Source organism: Oncorhynchus tshawytscha, linkage group LG09, assembly GCF_018296145.1.
Source record: "Oncorhynchus tshawytscha isolate Ot180627B linkage group LG09, Otsh_v2.0, whole genome shotgun sequence".
Taxonomy (NCBI): domain Eukaryota; kingdom Metazoa; phylum Chordata; class Actinopteri; order Salmoniformes; family Salmonidae; genus Oncorhynchus; species Oncorhynchus tshawytscha.
Genome location: NC_056437.1, coordinates 34,888,274 through 34,909,450, shown reverse-complemented (window position 1 = coordinate 34,909,450; position 21,177 = coordinate 34,888,274). Strand labels below are relative to the sequence as shown.

Sequence of the window (21,177 nt, the reverse complement as noted above, 5' to 3'; positions counted from 1 at the left end):
TAAAAACGTGCTTATACTACTTTATTTATACACACAACTATTAAAAACGTGATTATACTACTTCATTTATACAACTATTAAAAACATGCTTATACTACTTTATTTATACACACAACTATTAAAAACATGCTTATACTACTTTATTTATACACACAACTATTAAAAACGTGAATATACTACTTTATTTATACACACAACTATTAAAATGTGCTTATACTACTTTATTTACACAACTATTAAAAACGTGTTATGCTACCTTATTTATACAACTATTAAAAATGTGCTTATACTACTTTATTTACACAACTATTAAAAAACGTGTTATGCTACTTTATTTATACACACAACTATTAAAATGTGCTTATACTACTTTATTTACACAACTATTAAAAACGTGTTATGCTACCTTATTTATACAACTATTAAAAACGTGCTTATACTACTTTATTTACACAACTATTAAAAAACGTGTTATACTACTTTATTTATACAACTATTAAAACATGCCTATACTACTTTATTTGTACAACTATTAAAACGTGCTTATACTACTTTATTTATACACACAACTATTAAAAACATGCATGTACTACTTTATTTATACACACAACTATTAAAAACTTGCTTATACTACTTTATTTATACACACAACTATTAAAAACGTGCTATACTACTTCATTTATACAACTATTAAAAACATGCTTATACTACTTTATTTATACACACAACTATTAAAAACATGCTTATACTACTTTATTTATACACACAACTATTAAAAACATGCTTATACTACTTTATTTATACACACAACTATTAAAAACATGCTTATACTACTTTATTTATACACACAACTATTAAAATGTGCTTATACTACTTTATTTACACAACTATTAAAAACGTGTTATGCTACCTTATTTATACAACTATTAAAAATGTGCTTATACTACTTTATTTACACAACTATTAAAAAACGTGTTATACTACTTTATTTATACAACTATTAAAACATGCCTATACTACTTTATTTGTACAACTATTAAAACGTGCTTATACTACTTTATTTATACACACAACTATTAAAAACATGCATGTACTACTTTATTTATACACACAACTATTAAAAACTTGCTTATACTACTTTATTTATACACACAACTATTAAAAACGTGCTATACTACTTCATTTATACACACAACTATTAAAAACATGCTTATACTACTTTATTTATACACACAACTATTAAAATGTGCTTATACTACTTTATTTACACAACTATTAAAAACGTGTTATGCTACCTTATTTATACAACTATTAAAAACGTGCTTATACTATATTTACACAACTATTAAAAAACGTGTTATACAACTATTAAAACATGCCTATACTACTTTATTTATACAACTATTAAAACGTGCTTATACTACTTTATTTATACACACAACTATTAAAAACGTGCTTATACTACTTCATTTATACAACTATTAAAAACATGTTTTTCTACTTTATTTACACAACTATTAAAAACGTGCCTATACTACTTTATTTATACACACAACTATTAAAATGTGCTTATACTACTTTATTTACACAACTATTAAAAACGTGTTATGCTACCTTATTTATACAACTATTAAAAATGTGCTTATACTACTTTATTTACACAGCTATTAAAAAACGTGTTATACTACTTTATTTATACACACAACTATTAAAATGTGCTTATACTACTTTATTTACACAACTATTAAAAACGTGTTATGCTACCTTATTTATACAACTATTAAAAACGTGCTTATACTACTTTATTTACACAACTATTAAAAAACGTGTTATACAACTATTAAAACATGCCTATACTACTTTATTTATACAACTATTAAAACGTGCTTATACTACTTTATTTATACACACAACTATTAAAAACGTGCTTATACTACTTCATTTATACAACTATTAAAAACATGTTTTTCTACTTTATTTACACAACTATTAAAAACGTGCCTATACTACTTTATTTATACACACAACTATTAAAAACGTGCTTATACTACTTCATTTATACAACTATTAAAAACATGTTATACTACTTTATTTATACAACTATTAAAAACGTGTTTTCCTACTTTATTTACACAACTATTAAAAACGTGCCTATACTACTTTATTTATACACACAACTATTAAAAACGTGCTTATACTACTTTATTTATACAACTATAAAAACGTGTTTAACCTACTTTATTTATACAACTATTAAAAACGTGGCCTTTATCATCTGTGGGATGGAACGGTGTGAAGTTGAACTCAACCGGGTATAACTGTGATCATCAGCACTAACACAGTGTCTACTTCACAGACAACCATTTCCACTTCATAACGTTCTAACCGAAAGCCTACCTCTACTTGAACTGTTACTGTCTGGCTGTACCACACGTACTGCAAATATTCCTGCATATCTTTCTGTCTTTCTGTCCTTCTCTCTCTTGGTCTTTCTCCGCTTTGATCTGCTGCCAGGCTGAACCAAATACAGCCAGAGCAGTTTAACATCCCTCAAACGCTCACACACTCAAAACATGAGCGCACACCACACATACACACACTGATTGGAGTGGCGTGGTGATGGTACTCAGTTGATCAGTATTGTGTGTATGAGGAGGGGGAAGTCTGGGACAGTCAGTCCTGACTACGTGCTCTGCTTATAAAGAGACCCATCCACCATCTACTGGAGCAATCATACACACCTCCACAGCCTCTTCCCACTGGACACACACCGGTTGAATCAACCTGGTTTCCATGTCATTTCTATGGAATTTAATTGACGTCTGTGTCCAGTGGGTTCCACCTCCTTTTTCCACCACTATCCTCCTCCATCTTCTTCCACACTCTGTTCCCCCTCTCTTTCCTCTTACACTCAGTCTTCCCCACCTCTCTCGTTCACCTCTCTCGTTCACCTCTCTCGTTCACCTCTCTCGTTCACCTCTCTCGTTCACCTCTCTCGTTCACCTCTCGTTCACCTCTCTCGTTCACCTCTCTCGTTCACCTCTCTCGTTCACCTCTCTCGTTCACCTCTCTCGTTCACCTCTCTCGTTCACCTCTCTCGTTCACCTCTCTCGTTCACCTCTCTCGTTCACCTCTCTCGTTCACCTCTCTCGTTCACCTCTCTCGTTCACCTCTCTCACCTCTCTCGTTCACCTCTCTCGTTCACCTCTCTCGTTCACCTCTCTCGTTCACCTCTCTCGTTCACCTCTCTCGTTCACCTCTCTCGCGGTGCATCCCTTTTCTTTTCCCTCTGATGTTCTCAAACTTTTCACCTTAAAAGGCGAGTGCTGTCTGTCTGCTGATATGACAGACTGACAGGAGACCCAGCCAGGGAGGATAATCCCACCGCAACTTCCAACACTAAACTCACACACACACACACACACAACGTTGGGGACAAATATACGTAAAAACAGGTAGACTTCTGAACAGGCACAAACAACCAAAAAAACACACTAACCACCTACCATGCAAAAAAGAAAGGTGTGAGCACAACAGACATGTAAAACCATCACACAGATATGTACACACACACACACGTCTACTGCCAGAAGCGGAAAAGCACAAAGACTGTCTCCCTCTCCCGCTGAGCAAAAATGAGAGGATAGAGAGAACCTGGCAAGAAACGAGAGTAGCGACTGTCTTTACCCAGAATACAAAACAGCTCATTAACTAATAACAGCCGGCTACATTTAAGACACTGTCACACACCAGGAACTTTACCATGCAACATCCACACTAACCTATTCACAGTACCAGCCAAGAAAGAACCTTACATATATCGTCATATAGACATACAGGCAGGTGCAATTGTTAATGCTACACAACACACTATAGAATCAGAAAACACCCCACACGTACAAAATACTCAGTACAGGATTAAAGACAGATTACAAAGGTTTTTCTATACACACAAGTTACTTCAAATGTACTGTCACACACACACTCTCACACACACACACATTACCATATGTGCAGTTACAACACAGTCTGAGTACCAGTAGAATCTCCATCTCACACTTCCTTCTCTGTTCTCTCTGCCTCCCCTCTCTGTCCATCTCCAACACCCATAGTCAGAGAGAGAGAGAGAGAGAGGAGAGGGGAGAGAGAGGAGTGGGAAAGGCAAAGAGAGAGAGAGAGAGAGAGAGAGAGGAGAGAGAGGAGAGAGAGAGGAGTGGGAAAGGCAAAGAGAGAGAGAGGCGAAGCAGAGAGAGAGTGAAGCGAGCATGCACAAGAGGGAGCCTGGCCTCCCTAAGCCTGCCTCTGCATACACAAGCAGAAGAGACAAGGCTACAGAGTCTGAAAGAGCCATAGCAGCCTTCTGACACACATCTAGATTAGAACTCATCTCTTACCTTCCATAGTGACATTTGTGTTACAGTCCTTCGAGTCCTTAGGACCCTTTACTTTCAGGTTCTGGAAGAAAATGAATGAATTGTGATTGCTGGTGTATTACAGGTTTAGTGGTATAATATTTTAGTGGTATAGGAATTTAGCGGTATAGAACACAGGAGGCTGTTGAGGGGAGAATGGCTCATAATAATCTCCGGAACAGAACAAGGAATGGCATCAAACACCTGTAAACCATGGAAAGGGAAAGAGGGATAACTAGTCAGTTGTACAACTGAATGCTTCAACTGATATGCGTCTTCCGCATTTAACCCAACCCCTCTGTGTTTGATACCGTTTCACTCATTCTGCCCCAGTCATTACCACAGACCCGTACTCCCCAATAAAGGTGCCACCAACCTCCTGTGGTATAGAAGCAGGACCCACCCAGAAACACACCCACCCGCCCAACCAGACACACACAAACCCACCCACCCAACCAAACAGAGACACACAAACCCACCCACCCAACCAACCAGAGACACACACACCCAGAAACACACACACACCCCCACCCACCCAGAAACACACACACCCACCCAGAGACAACATCCAGCTACCCACACACACACCGAGACACACACACACACACACACACACACACAGACACACACACACACACACACACACACCGAGACACACACACACCGAGACACACACACACACACACACACACCGAGACACCGAGACACACACACACACACCGAGACACACACACACACCGAGACACACACACACACACACACACACACACACGAGACACACACCACCGAGACACACACACACACACACTGAGACACACACCGAGACACACACACACACACACACACGAGACACACACACACACCGAGACACACACACACACACACACCGAGACACACACACACACACACCGAGACACACACACACAGAGACACACACACACACACACCGAGACACACACACACACACCGAGACACACACACACACACACACACACCGAGACACACACACACACACCGACACACACACACACACCGACACACACACACACACACACCGAGACACCGAGACACACACACACACCGAGACACACACACACACACCGAGACACACACACACACACACCGAGACACACACACACACACACCGAGACACACACACACACACACCGAGACACACACACACACACACCGAGACACACACACACACACACACCGAGACACACACACACACACACCGAGACACACACACACACACCGAGACACACACACACACACACCGAGACACACACACACACACCGAGACACACACACACACACACACACGAGACACACACACACACACACACCGAGACACACACACACACACACCGAGACACACACACACACACACCGAGACACACACACACACACACCGAGACACACACACACACACACCGAGACACACACACACACACCGAGACACACACACACACACGAGACACACACACACACCGAGACACACACACACCGAGACACACACACACCGAGACACACACACACCGAGACACACACACACCGAGACACACACACACCGAGACACACACACACCGAGACACACACACACACCGAGACACACACACACACACACACCGAGACACACACACACACACACCGAGACACACCGAGACACACACACACACACACACACACGAGACACACACACACACCGAGACACACACACACACAGAGACACACCGAGACACACCGAGACACACACACACACCAAGACACACACAGAGACACACCGAGACACACCGAGACACACACCGAGACACACACCGAGACACACACCGAGACACACACCGAGACACACACCGAGACACACACCGAGACACACACCGAGACACACACCGAGACACACACCGAGACACACACCGAGACACACACCGAGACACACACCGAGACACACACCGAGACACACACACACACCAAGACACACACACCGAGACACACACACCCAGAAACACACACACACACCCCCACCCACCCAGAAACACACACACCCACCCAGAGACAACATCCAGCTACCCAGACACACACCCACCCACCCAGAGACACACACACCGAGACACACACACCGAGACACACACACCGAGACACACACACCGAGACACACACACACCGAGACACACACACACCGAGACACACACACACCCGAGACACACACACCGAGACACACACACACACACACACACACACCGAGACACACACACACACCGAGACACACACACACACACACACACACACACACACACAGCGAGACACACACACACACACACACACACACGAGACACACACACACACACACACACACCGAGACACACACACCGAGACACACACACACACACACACACACCGAGACACACACGCACACACCGAGGCACACACACACACGCACACACACCGAGACACACACGCACACACACCGAGACACACACCGAGACACACACCGAGACACACACCGAGACACACACACCGAGACACACACACCGAGACACACACCGAGACACACACACCGAGACACACACCGAGACACACACACCGAGACACACACCGAGACACACACACCGAGACACACACCGAGACACACACACCGAGACACACACACGAGACACACACACCGAGACACACACACCGAGACACACACACCGAGACACACACACACAGACACACACACCGAGACACACACACAGACACACACCGAGACACACACCGAGACACACACACCGAGACACACACACACACACCGAGACACACACACACACACACACCGAGACACACACACACACACACACCGAGACACACACACACACACACACGAGACACACACACACACACACACCGAGACACACACACACACACACACACACCGAGACACACACACACACACACACACCGAGACACACACACACACACACACACCGAGACACACACACACACACACACCGAGACACACACACACACACCGAGACACACACACAGACACACACACCGAGACACACACCGAGACACACACCGAGACACACACCGAGACACACACCGAGACACACACACCGAGACACACACCGAGACACACACACCCCGAGACACACACACCGAGACACACACCGAGACACACACCGAGACACACACACCGAGACACACACACCGAGACACACACACCGAGACACACACCGAGACACACACACCGAGACACACACCGAGACACACACCGAGACACACACACCGAGACACACACACGAGACACACACCGAGACACACACACCGAGACACACACCGAGACACACACACACACACCGAGACACACACACACACACCCGAGACACACACAGACACACACCGAGACACACACACCACACCGAGACACACACACCGAGACACACACCGAGACACACACCGAGACACACACCGAGACACACACCGAGACACACACACACACACACACACGAGACACACACACACACACACCGAGACACACACACACACCGAGACACACACACACACCGAGACACACACACACACACACCGAGACACACACACACACACACCGAGACACACACACACACACCGAGACACACACACACACACACACCGAGACACACACACACACCGAGACACACACCGAGACACACACCGAGACACACACCGAGACACACACACCACCGAGACACACACACACCGAGACACACACACCGAGACACACACACACACGAGACACACACACACACACGAGACACACACACACACCGAGACACACACACACACACACACACCGAGACACACACACACACACACACCGAGACACACACCGAGACACACACACGAGACACACACACACCGAGACACACACACACACGAGACACACACACACACACCGAGACACACACACCGAGACACACACACACACACCGAGACACACACACACACACCACCGAGACACACACACACACCGAGACACACACACACACCGAGACACACACACACACACCGAGACACACACACACACACGAGACACACACACACACACACCGAGACACACACACACCGAGACACACACACACCGAGACACACACACACCGAGACACACACACACACACACCGAGACACACACGAGACACACACACACACACCGAGACACACACACACACACAGACACACACACACACACCGAGACACACACACACACACCGAGACACACACACACCGAGACACACACACACCGAGACACACACACACCGAGACACACACACACCGAGACACACACACACACACCGAGACACACACACACACACACACACACACACCGAGACACACACACACACACACCGAGACACACACACACACACACACACACCGAGACACACACACACCGAGACACACACACACACCGACACACACACACACACCGACACACACACACACCGACACACACACACACACCGAGACACACACACACACACACACACACACACACACCGAGACACACACACACACACACCGAGACACACACACACACACACACCGAGACACACACACACACACACACACACCGAGACACACACACACGAGACACACACACACACACACACCGAGACACACACACACCGAGACACACACACACACCGACACACACACACACCGACACACACACACACCGAGACACACACACACCGAGACACACACACACCGAGACACACACACACACACACACACACACGAGACACACACACACACACCGAGACACACACACACACACACGAGACACACACACACCGAGACACACACACACCGAGACACACACACACCGAGACACACACACACCGAGACACACACACACCGAGACACACACACACCGAGACACACACACACCGAGACACACACACACACCGAGACACACACACACACACACCGAGACACACACACACACACGAGACACACACACACACCGAGACACACACACACACCGAGACACACACACACACCGACACACACACACACACCACACACACACACACACACACGAGACACACACACACCGAGACACACACACACCGAGACACACACACACACCGAGACACACACACACACACCGAGACACACACACACACACACACGAGACACACACACACACACACACGAGACACACACACACACACACACACAGACACACACACACACACACCGAGACACACACACACACACCGAGAGACACACACACACACCGAGACACACACACACACCCACACACACACACACACACACACCGAGACACACACACACACACACACAGACACACACACACACACCGAGACACACACACACACCGAGACACACACACACACCGACACACACACACACACCGACACACACACACACCGACACACACACACACACACACACGACACACACACACACGAGACACACACACACACCGACACACACACACACACACCGAGACACACACACACACACCGAGACACACACACACACACACACACCGAGACACACACACACACACACACACCGAGACACACACACACACACACCGAGACACACACACACACACACACGAGACACACACACACACCGAGACACACACACACACACACGAGACACACACACACACACCCCACCGACACACACACACACCCACCGACACACACACACACCCACCGACACACACACACACCACCGACACACACACACACCCACCGACACACACACACACCCACCGACACACACACACACCCACCGACACACACACACACCCACCGACACACACACCCACCGACACACACACCCACCGACACACACACCCCACCGACACACACACCCCCACCGACACACACACACACCCACCGACACACACACCCACCGACACACACACCCACCGACACACACACCCACCGACACACACACCCACCGACACACACACCCACCGACACACACACCCACCGACACACACACCCACCGACACACACACCCACCGACACACACACCCACCGACACACACCGACACACACCCACCGACACACACACCCACCGACACACACACCCACCGACACACACACCCACCGACACACACACCCACCGACACACACACCCACCGACACACACACCCAGAGAACCGAGATACCCACCCACCCAGAGACACACCCAGAGACACACCCAGAGACACACCCAGAGACACACCCAGAGACTAGAGGTCGACCGATTAATTAGGGCCGATTTCCAGTTTTCATAACAATCGGAAATCTGTATTTTTGTGCAGCGATTTCCGTTTTTTTTTTAACCTTTATTTAACTAGGCAAGTCAGTTAAGAACACATTCTTATTTTCAATGACGGCTTAGGAACAGTGGGTTAAATGCCTGTTCAGGGGCAGAACGACAGATTTTCACCTTGTCAGCTCAGGGATCCAATCTTGCAACCGTACAGTTAACCCGTCCAACGCTCTAACCATTGCACTCCACAAGGAGCCTGCCTGTTACGTGAATGCAGTAGAAGCCAAGGTAAATTGCTAGCTAGCATTACACTTATCTTATAAAAAACAATCAATCATAATCACTAGTTATAACTACTAATCCAGTTTAGCAGGCAATATTAACCAGGTGAAATTGTGTCATTTCTCTTGCGTTCATTACACGCAGAGTCAGGGTATATGCAACAGTTTGGGCTGCCTGGCTCATTGCAAACTAATTTTCCAGAAGTTTACGTAATTATGACATAACATTGAAGGTTGTGCAATGTAACAAGAACATTTAGACTGATGGATGCCACCCATTAGATAAAATACCAAACGGTTCCGTATTTCACTGAAATAATAAATCTTTTGTTTTTGAAATGATAGTTTCCGGATTCGACCATATTAATGAGCAAAGGCTTGTATTTCTGTGTGTTATTATGTTATAATTAAGTCTGATTTGATAGAGCAGTCTGACTGAGCAGCAGCAGGCCCATAATCATTCATTCAAACAGCACTTTCGTGCGTTTTGCCAGCAGCTCTTCGCAAGCACAGCGCTGTTTATGACTTCAAGCCTATCAGCCTAATGGCTGGTGTAACCAATGTGAAATGGCTAGCGAGTTAGCTGGGTGTGCGCTAATACTGTTTCAAACGTCACTTGCTTTTAGATTTGGAGTATTTTGTGGAGCGATGGGTAACGCTGCTTTGAGTGTGGCTGTTGTCGATGTGTTCCTGGTTCGAGCCCAGGTAGGGGCGAGGAGAGGGACGGAAGCTAAACTGTTACACTGGCAATACTATAGTGCCTATAAGAACATCCAATAGTCAAAGGTATATGAAATACAAATGGTAGAGAGAGAAATAGTCCTATAAATACTATATTAACTACAACCTAAAACCTCTTACCTTGGAATATTGAAGACTGTTAAAAGGAAGATGTTAAAAGGAAACACCAACTTTCATATGTTCTCATCTTCTGAGCAAGGAACTGAAATGTTAGCTTTATTACATGGCCCATATTTTACATGGCACACACATATTGCATATTGGCACATATTACTTTCTTCTCCAACACTTTGTTCTTGCATTATTTAAACCAAATTGAACATGTTTAATTATTTATTTGAGGCTAAATTGATTTTATTGATGTATTATAGAAGTTAAAATAAGTGTTCATTCAGTATTGTTGTAATTGTCATTATTACAAATAAAATAAAAATCGACCGATTAATCGGTATCGGCTTTTTTGGTCCTCCAATAATCGGTATCGAGGGTTTCTGGGCCTCCAATAATCGGTACCGACGCTGAAAAATCATAATCGGTATCGGCGTTGAAAAATCATAATCGGTCGACCTCTACCAGAGACACACACACCCACAAACATGAAACACCCAGAGACACACACACCCACCCAGACACACATCCAGAGACACACCCAGAGACACACACACCCAGAGCCTGGTTGAGGCTGCATGGAGCTAATGAAGAGGAATGGAGCTGATGAAGCAGACTGTCGGGCTGGGAAAACACACGGCCCCCAAAACTACACACACACACAAATACATACACAACACCATATATTAGTACACATTTCAGCCCTCACAACTGATGTGCATGGTGTGAGTGTGCTTTGTGTGTTTACGTGTGTGACCAACATCTACCTCAGAGATCTTCTGGAACTGGGTGTTGGCCTGGCTGCATTTCTCTGCTGTCTCCACCGCTGTCTTGTAGTTGTCAACAAAAGCCTTGTACACCCCCAGCTGGCTGGCCTGGAGCACAGAGGAGAGGACACAATATTAACACCGTGGAGAGAGGGAGGAGGAGGAGGAGGATGATGAAGAGAAGGAGAATGAAAATGACGCTGTCTGGAAGTCCACTCCTAAATGAACTTTCCTTTATTTTATTCTATGTTTAGAACTACCCATACTACACCCAAGACTGGAGAGGGGTATTGGATGACGCAATTCAACTCCCTCTAAGAGGAACCCAATCACATTTCTATACAGTGTAAAGCTTAAGAGCAGGAGTGTCAAAAATACAGCCCGTGAGGTAAATACATAAAGTTAAATAAATGTATATATACAATGCATTCAGAAAGTATTCAGACCCATTGACTTTGTACACATTTTGTTACATTACAGCCGTATTCTAAAATTATTAAATTGTTTTTCCCCCCTCTCATCAATCTACATACAATACCCCACATAATGACAAAGCAAAAACAGGTTATTATAATTTTTTTCAAATTTATAAAAAATACCAAAGTGAAATATTATATTTACATAAGTATTCAGACCCTTTACTCGGTACTTTGTTGAAGTACCTTTGGCAGTGATTACAGCCTCAAGTCTTCTTAGGTATGAAGCTACAAGCTTGGTACACCTGTATTTGGGGAGTTTCTCCCATTCTTCTCTGCAGATCCTCTCTGTCAGGTTGGATGGGGAGAGTCGCTGCACAGCTATTTTGAGGTCTCTCTAGAGATGTTTGATCGGGTTCAAGTTTGGGCTGTGGCTGGGCCACTCAATGACATTCATAAACTTGTCCCAAAGCCTCTCCTGCTTTGTCTTGGCTGTGTACTTAGGCTCGTTGTCCTGTTGGAAGGTGAACCTTCACCCCGGTCTGAGGTCTTGAGCGCTCTGTTGCAGGTTTTCAGGATCGCTAAGTTTATAATTTTTCCCTGGATCCTGACTCCCAGTCCCTGCCGCTGAAAAACATCCCTGGATGGTGCCAGGTTTCCTCCAGACGTGACGCTTGGAATCAGTACTAAGACTTCAATCTTGGTTTCATCAGACCAAAGAACCTTGTTTCTCATGGTCTGAGAGTCCTTTAGGTAAACTCCAAGCGGGCTGTCAATGTGCCCTTTACTGAGGAGTGGCTTCCATCTGGCCTGATTGATGGAGTGCTGCAGAGATGGTTGTCCTTCTGGAAGGTTCTCCCATCTTCACAGAGACACTCTAGAGCTCTGTCAGAGAGACCATCGGTCAACTCCCTGACCAAGGCCCTTTCTCCCCTGATTGCTCAGTTTGGCCAGGCAGCCAGCTCTAGGAAGAGTCTTGGTGGTTCCAAACTTCTTCCATTTAAGAATGATGGAGGCCACAGTGTTCTTGGGGACCGTCAATGGTGCAGAAATGTTTGTCATTATGGGTTATTGTGTGTAGATTGATGAGAAAAATGTATATTTAATACATTTTAGATCAAAGCTGTAACGTTTACCAAAATGTGGAAAAGGGGAAGGGGTCTGACTACTTCGCGAATACACTGTATAAAAATGTAACTCAATATACTTTAAAATGACTAAAACCAAATGGAAACAGTGTAGTAATGATAATGGACCTACATTCATTCAGTTTCTTGACTGTGTCCAGCTCACTAAGAATCCCCCAAATGAAAACTACACAGTAAGAGTGCATAGCAAAATAAAATAAAAAGATGGATAGAGGACTATTATGCGTCCCCAGGGGCAAAGTGAGTTTGACACCCCTGTTTGGCTCCAAATTAATGCCCATTCAAATGATCTCTCCTGAGAGGCGTGAAGAACATCTATTGTGAACGATGCAGACTACAAATTCCATCGAGTCCAGGAGTGATTTGAAATCAACTCCAACACACTACCAGAGTTAGCAGGGCCGTGGCTCCGCTGGCTAGAAGCTATCTCTCCCTTGGACACCTTCTAATCATATCCCCACAATGCCCTTCCCTGCTTCGGGTCCCACATTCCTGATTGGAGCACAGTCAAATCAGCCAGTCGCAACGCCCAGGCCTCTCTGTGCATTCTAATGAAGGCAATTGGACCAGGAAATGAATATGCATACATAAACAGCTCCGGTGAAGGGACAAGGGAGAGCTAGTCAAGACATTGATGGAGGGAGTGAGAAAGGTATTAGTCTGTGAAATAAATGAGAGGTTAGATTAATTAGAACGTGTTAAGCTACTGTATGTGTGCTCTGCCTTGCCTCCCCCATCCCTCCCTCCCCCGCTCTCGTCCTCTGCCCGTATGGTGTGATGCATTATCACTGTTGGAGAGGAGAAGTGGAGAAACCATGAGGTCTCTGAGGACACTTCAAAGCAGAGATCAATATTCTTTCCCTTCTCCTCTCTCCCCTTCTAGCTCATCTTCCATTATGCTCCCCTGTACCCATCTTTCCCTGCAGATTTGGAGAGAACCCTCTGACCCAATCAGTCGTCATGGCAAAGGCTGTCTCCTAGCAACATGTACATCCTTGGCAGAAGCACTTTGGTCTCTCACCAGAAGCACTTCCGTCTCTCACTTAGGTACTAGAAAACACCCTGAGACATAGGAGAGGGTGAGAAATATGTATGAGAGGATAGGAGAGAGAAAGAAAGCAAAAAATAAATAGAGGGAAAGAAAGGAGTTGGAACACTGACGATTTCCATCCCTCTTGCTCCCCTCTCTCTTTCCCCTCCTCTCTCTTTCCCCTCCTCTCTCTTTCCCCTCCTCTCTCTTTCCCCTCCTCTCTCTTTCCCCTCCTCTCTCTTTCCCCTCCTCTCTCTCCCCCTCTCTCTTTCCCTCCTCTCCCCTCTTCTCCCCCTCCTCTCTCTTTCCCCTCCTCTCTCTTTCCCCTCCTTCTCCCCCTCCTCTCTCTTTCCCCTCCTCTCTCTTTCCCCTCCTCTCTCTTTCCCCTCCTCTCTCTTTCCCCTCCTCTCTCTTTCCCTCCTCTCTCTTTCCCCTCCTCTCTCTTTCCCCTCCTCTCTCTTTCCCCTCGCTTCTTTCCTTTGATCCCCCTGCATCTCCCTCTCTGTTTCTACTGTAGTGTCTCCAGTGCCCCACACAGGGAGCAGTGGGGAGTGTGCTGTGTAATTATGACACCATCTGTACACTGTTTGGTGGCTCCCTCACAGACAGGCCTGTCTAAATGTTTAGTCGCCATGCGACACACACACACACACACACACACACACACACACACACACACACACACACACCTCCCAGATGGAACTGGATGATTCTGCTAATGGATGTCGGCGAGACATCTGTGGTGTGTGTGTGTGTGCGCATGCACATGCGTAATTTGATGTCTTCCACTGAAAACGTACTAAATGAATTAACCGAATATACAGTTACGTCAGTATAATGAACATTTAGAATCTTTTCTATCCAATTGAAAATGGAGGTTAAAACTTTGCTTCTACGACAAAACAATACAGTCACATAAATGCAGAACACCATACTAAGTGGAACACCGTACTAACTGCTAATCACATCAGTCTGCTCTGTCAGAGTGGTGTTGTATCACATGGAGAGCCCTAACTCCTTTAGAGACCTTCCTTATGAGACAGAACACTCCTAACCCAATCAGATTCATGGAACCGTTCCCTAAACCAATCAGGCTCCACACTCTGGGGTTTAATGAGCAGTGTAATCCAGGAAAGAGACGGTGTACATTATATACAAATTGGATTCATAACACATAATAAGAAATGTAAAAATGCGCAGGACATACCAAATGAATGCTGTAGAACACCACTTTCAAAACTACTGTCTACACACACACACATATATATATAAATAAATAAGAGCGAGAGAGAGCGAGAGCGAGAGCGAGAGCGAGAGCGAGAGCGAGAGAGGGTACTAGGGACAGGAAGAGGGTGATAAATGTTCACAAGACCCTTGTACCCTACAGTACAGTACAATTTAATTGTCAGAAATCAGCCTGTTAGAGAAACTGATGTAGGGAGAGAGATGGATGGGGGAGTGGGAGCAGAATAGAGACAAATGTCTGGGCAGACCCCAGTGTAATTGAATGTTTATCCTAGAGGGGTATAGATTGAACAGAGGGAGGTGATACCATACATGTGAAATCTATGCAGTTACAATCAGGGGCTGGAATCAAAATAATTTTCCAATAATTTTGTTAATAATTTTAAACAATGTAATGTTCCGTTCCACTGTTCTGCCCAGCAAAATAAAGTTCTGAACTGGTTCAGATCGAACCCCAAAAACCCAACTGTTTATATTGTTCCTTTCTTTTCATTTTTAAACCTCTGAAATATATATTTTTTAAATCCGGCATTTAGCGGATCGAGCAGCTTGCTTTGGAGCAGGCAAGCTATTTAAATGCATCGGACAGACAAGTGCAGGGCGCGATTTGCAACTGAAATTTTACGTGTGGGGAGAGAGCTAGGAGGAAGCGCTGGGCATCTTGTTGTTAATGACACCTGAATTAGGCCTGCATAATCATACCCACGGATGACCGGCTTCTATGAAGGATCAATGATTGTATTTGAAGTTGAACTTCAGAAGGTTGGCTAAATGCTGGACCAGAGCTTGCGTGTGTGGAGCAGCACCAGAATATACATAAAAATACAGCGAACCTTTTTGTAGTTAATAAATCCAACGTGAAATGTGATTATTATAGTATCCTTTACTAGCACTGTTAAGGATACTATAGTCTATTTTTCTCTAATAAAAATTCTCTCCCCCTAATTTCTGAATAACGGTTGTAAACGTTGGAAGACTAGTAGATTATGCTTTGGAAGGGGAGGCACTGGCAGGCAGGCAGACACTGGAATACAATTCATTTGAACTAGATTTCCAAGTTGTCCTCCAACTTCCTGTTCTTCCATCTTTCTGGAGTCTCAAGAGTTGTGCAGGTTTGTACTCCAACCCAGTACTACTAACACACCTAATTCAACTCAATCAAAAATCAATCTTGATGATAGATTGACCAGTTGAATGATTGACTGACAGCTTGGTTGGTTGATTGATTGCCACCCTTACCAGTTTCTGGAAGAGGTGTCCGACGGCGACCTTCTCATCCCACTGCTGGATGTGAGGGAAGAGGGCGTCGTAGAACTCCTTATGGATCTCAAAGATGTCCTGGATCTTATAGAAGATGGTCTCTACCTGCTGTATGGTCAGCACCGGCTGGGAGGTGGTGGCTGTCGCCTTCAGGGGGCGCATGGGCTGCACACACACACACACACACACACATTCAGAAAAGAGTTAGTGTGTGTTTGTGTGTGTACCGGTATGTGTGTATACCGGCACTGACGCTTTCAACACATAAATCATCATGATCCTGGGCGGTGCTCAGCAGTGCTTTATTATTAGGGGTGGGCGCTGCAGCATGACCAAAGACTGGAGAACAGAGTAGAATAGAGCTGAGATGTTCCTTTTAGTACTGATGGAAACACAGCTCTGAACAGACCACAATTACATATCGAACCAAACATCCCAAAATGTTGTTTAGAAATGTTTGCGCAGGCACCAAGCCTGAGCACCAGAGTGACATCACTGCCTCTTTTTTTGGATTTCACTCCAGATAGCTAAACTCTTATCTGTTCTTGATAAGCCAGGGACTGGCGGATGATCCCAGGCTTATCAAGTACAGATAAGAGTTTCAATACCCTGAAGGAAATCCAAAAGAGAGGATATCACAAATATTTTCCCTCCAATCAAAACAGAATCACCCCACCACGTCATTCATGTGTTGCTAAGGTCCTCCATCTCCACATCCCGGTTGAAAATCAGTGTCGTAACAATAGTGTTACTATGAGAAAGCTATTCATAAGCTTACAGAATGTTAGCTTTCATAAGCAATGCTATGGGCTAAATGCCCCTTGTGTTGACCCATTGTAATAAACATCTGTGTTTATAATGATAAATTGTAATTATTTTGCCTCTGTGGCCTATTTATTGCCTACCTCCCTACTCTTCTACACTTTCACACATTGTACATAGATTTTTCTACTTTTCATTTCTTTTGTGTTATTGACTGCATGTTTATGTGCAACTCCATGTCGTTGTTTGTGTCGCACTGCTTTGCTTTATGTGGCCAGGTCACAGTTGTAAATGAGAACTTGTTCTCAACTGGCCTACCTGGTTAAATAAAGGTGACATTTAAAAAAAATATTGAAAAAATAATGTCCAAACAATTGGAATTGGCCACTCGTGGACTCCAATCAAGTTGTAGTGACATCAAGGATGACCAAAGGAAATTGGAAGCACTTGAGCTCCATTTGGAGTGTCATAGCAAAGGGGTGTGTATACTTACATAAATTAGATTTCTGTATTTAAATTTTCAATAAATTTGAAAAAATGTATAATTCCACGTTTTCCCTGTCATTATGGGGTATTGGGTGTAGATGGATGGAAAAAATACATTGCATCCATATTTTATTCAGGCTGTAACACATGCAGTCCATGAAAACTAATTTGCCTACTTTCTGATATTCTTGATTTTTGCATAATTTTGATACGGAATGTTATCAGATCTTCAACCAAAACCTAATATTAGATAAAGGGAATCTGAGTTCACAAATAACCAAAACATTGACACTTATTTAAATGTATTTAATTAACAAAGTTACGCAACACTCAATTCCCCTGTGTGAAATCGTTATTGGTCCTTTACACTCAATAATTGGTTGTGCCACATTTAACTGCAACCAAATGCTTCCTGTAGTTGTTGATCCGTCTCTTACGTCACCTTGGAGGAAATTTGTCTAAGTCTTGTATAGAGAACTGCTTTAACTCACTGACATTTGTGAGTTTTCAAGCATGAACGGCTCATTTCAAGTCTTGCCACAACATTTCAATTGGGATTAGGTCTAGACTTTGATTAGGCCATTACAAAACCTCAAATGTGTTGCTTAACCATTTTCATGTAGACTTGAAGGTCTTGCTGCATGACCTAGCTGCACTTCAGCTTCAGCTCACAGACGGACGGCCTGACATTCTCCTGTAGAATTCTCTGATACAGAGCAGTCTTCATGGTTCCTTCTAGTAAGACAAGTCGTCCAGGCCCTGAGGCAGCAAAGCATCCCGAAACTATCACACTACCACCACCATGCTTGAATGTTGGTATGAGGTTCTTCCTGTGGAATGCACTCCACAGCGACGTGAGAGACTGATCAACAAACTACAGGAAGCGTTTGGTCGGAGTCATTGCAGCAAAAGTTATTGGGCGTAAGTGGGCAATTACTTTTTCACACAGGGGCATTGGGTGTTGCATAACTTTGTTCATGAAATAAGTACATAATTGTTGTGTTATTTGTTCACTCAGGTTCCCTTTATCTAATATTAGGTTTTGGTTGAAGATCTGAAATATGCAAAAGTAGAGAAAATTCAAAAGGGGGAAAATACATTTTCACAGCACTGTAATGTGGAATACATTCAATGGGTATGAATACTTTCTGTAGGAAGTGTATGCTGTATCCAGATAGTGTTTTACCTACCACGGCAGGACGTCATTGTTTTCAATGTGTTGGGCTGTGTGTGTCTGGGCAGAGTGGCGCTGGTCGAGCAGGTGGAGCCAAACCAGATAAACACATCCACCATACATCACCATCACCTCTCAACCAGGAAAGCGCCCCGGTGTGTCGCCAGACCTGCCAGGCCCACTGAAATCTTGCAGGACGCACCACAACACACAGCCGTCCATTCAGTCCTCTGCCCTGCACCACTTCACATAAAACTGAGGAGGTTGTGGAACCAACTGCTGTTTATAGTTTATATATATATATTTTATTGTCACATACACCAGGAGAGGTGCAGCGAAATGTGTTGTTTTACAAATTAGGGTTAAGTGCCTTGCTCAAGGGCACAGATTTTTCACCTTGATGGATCAGGTATTCAAACCAGCAACCTTTCGGTTACTGGCTCAACACTATTTCATTTTTAGATTTAAACTTAATTTAACTAGGCAAGTCAGTTATGGAGAAATTCTTATTTACAATGACTGCCTACCCCAGCCAAACCCAGACGATGCTGGGCCAATTGTGAACCGCCCTTTGGGACTCCCGATCACGGCTGGTTGTGATACAGCCCGGGATCGAACCCGGGTCCGTAGTGACACCTCTAGCACTGTGATGCAATGCCTTAGACTGCTGCGCCACTCAGGATCCCGTTCTAACCTAACCGCTAGACTACCGGCTGCACTCGTAACGGTTGTTCCTGTTTAAGACCATGGTTTGTAATACTGAACCCATTTTACAGTTGTGCAGAGACAAACAGGATGTGACATCAAGCTGCAGTTGCATGGGGTACACAGTCATCCTGGTTCAGGATACGCTTGGCCTTTGTTCGGTTCTAAATATGACTGACCACTAACCACTAATAGCACTCACAGAGATGAGAGCACAACTTCTCGAAAACGCATAATGCTTTTAGGAACCCAGTCTCCCATGCGGCTCTACTTGGAGCCACCGTGGTGCCGACACACTGGCCTGAGGGCTAATGCTGTCCAGCAGAGTCCCACACAGACAGCACTACATAAAGGAAAGGGAAGAGCGGGGGTAAGTCCACC

General features: G+C 44.9%; 1 protein-coding gene across 5 annotated transcripts in view; it reads right to left on the bottom strand.

The window, feature by feature from the left end:
* Positions 1 to 21,177, bottom strand: part of abr (ABR activator of RhoGEF and GTPase) — a 244,661-nt gene that overhangs the window by 103,358 nt on the left and 120,126 nt on the right. For all 5 annotated transcript variants that reach the window (XM_024431737.2, XM_024431738.2, XM_024431739.2 and 2 more), the window contains 3 exons: positions 17,649 to 17,834; positions 12,571 to 12,678; positions 4,395 to 4,455 (listed from right to left, as the gene is read on the bottom strand). In XM_024431737.2, coding sequence (XP_024287505.1) covers positions 4,395 to 4,455; positions 12,571 to 12,678; positions 17,649 to 17,834 — 355 coding nt within the window. The remainder of the gene's footprint in view (positions 1 to 4,394; positions 4,456 to 12,570; positions 12,679 to 17,648; positions 17,835 to 21,177) is intronic.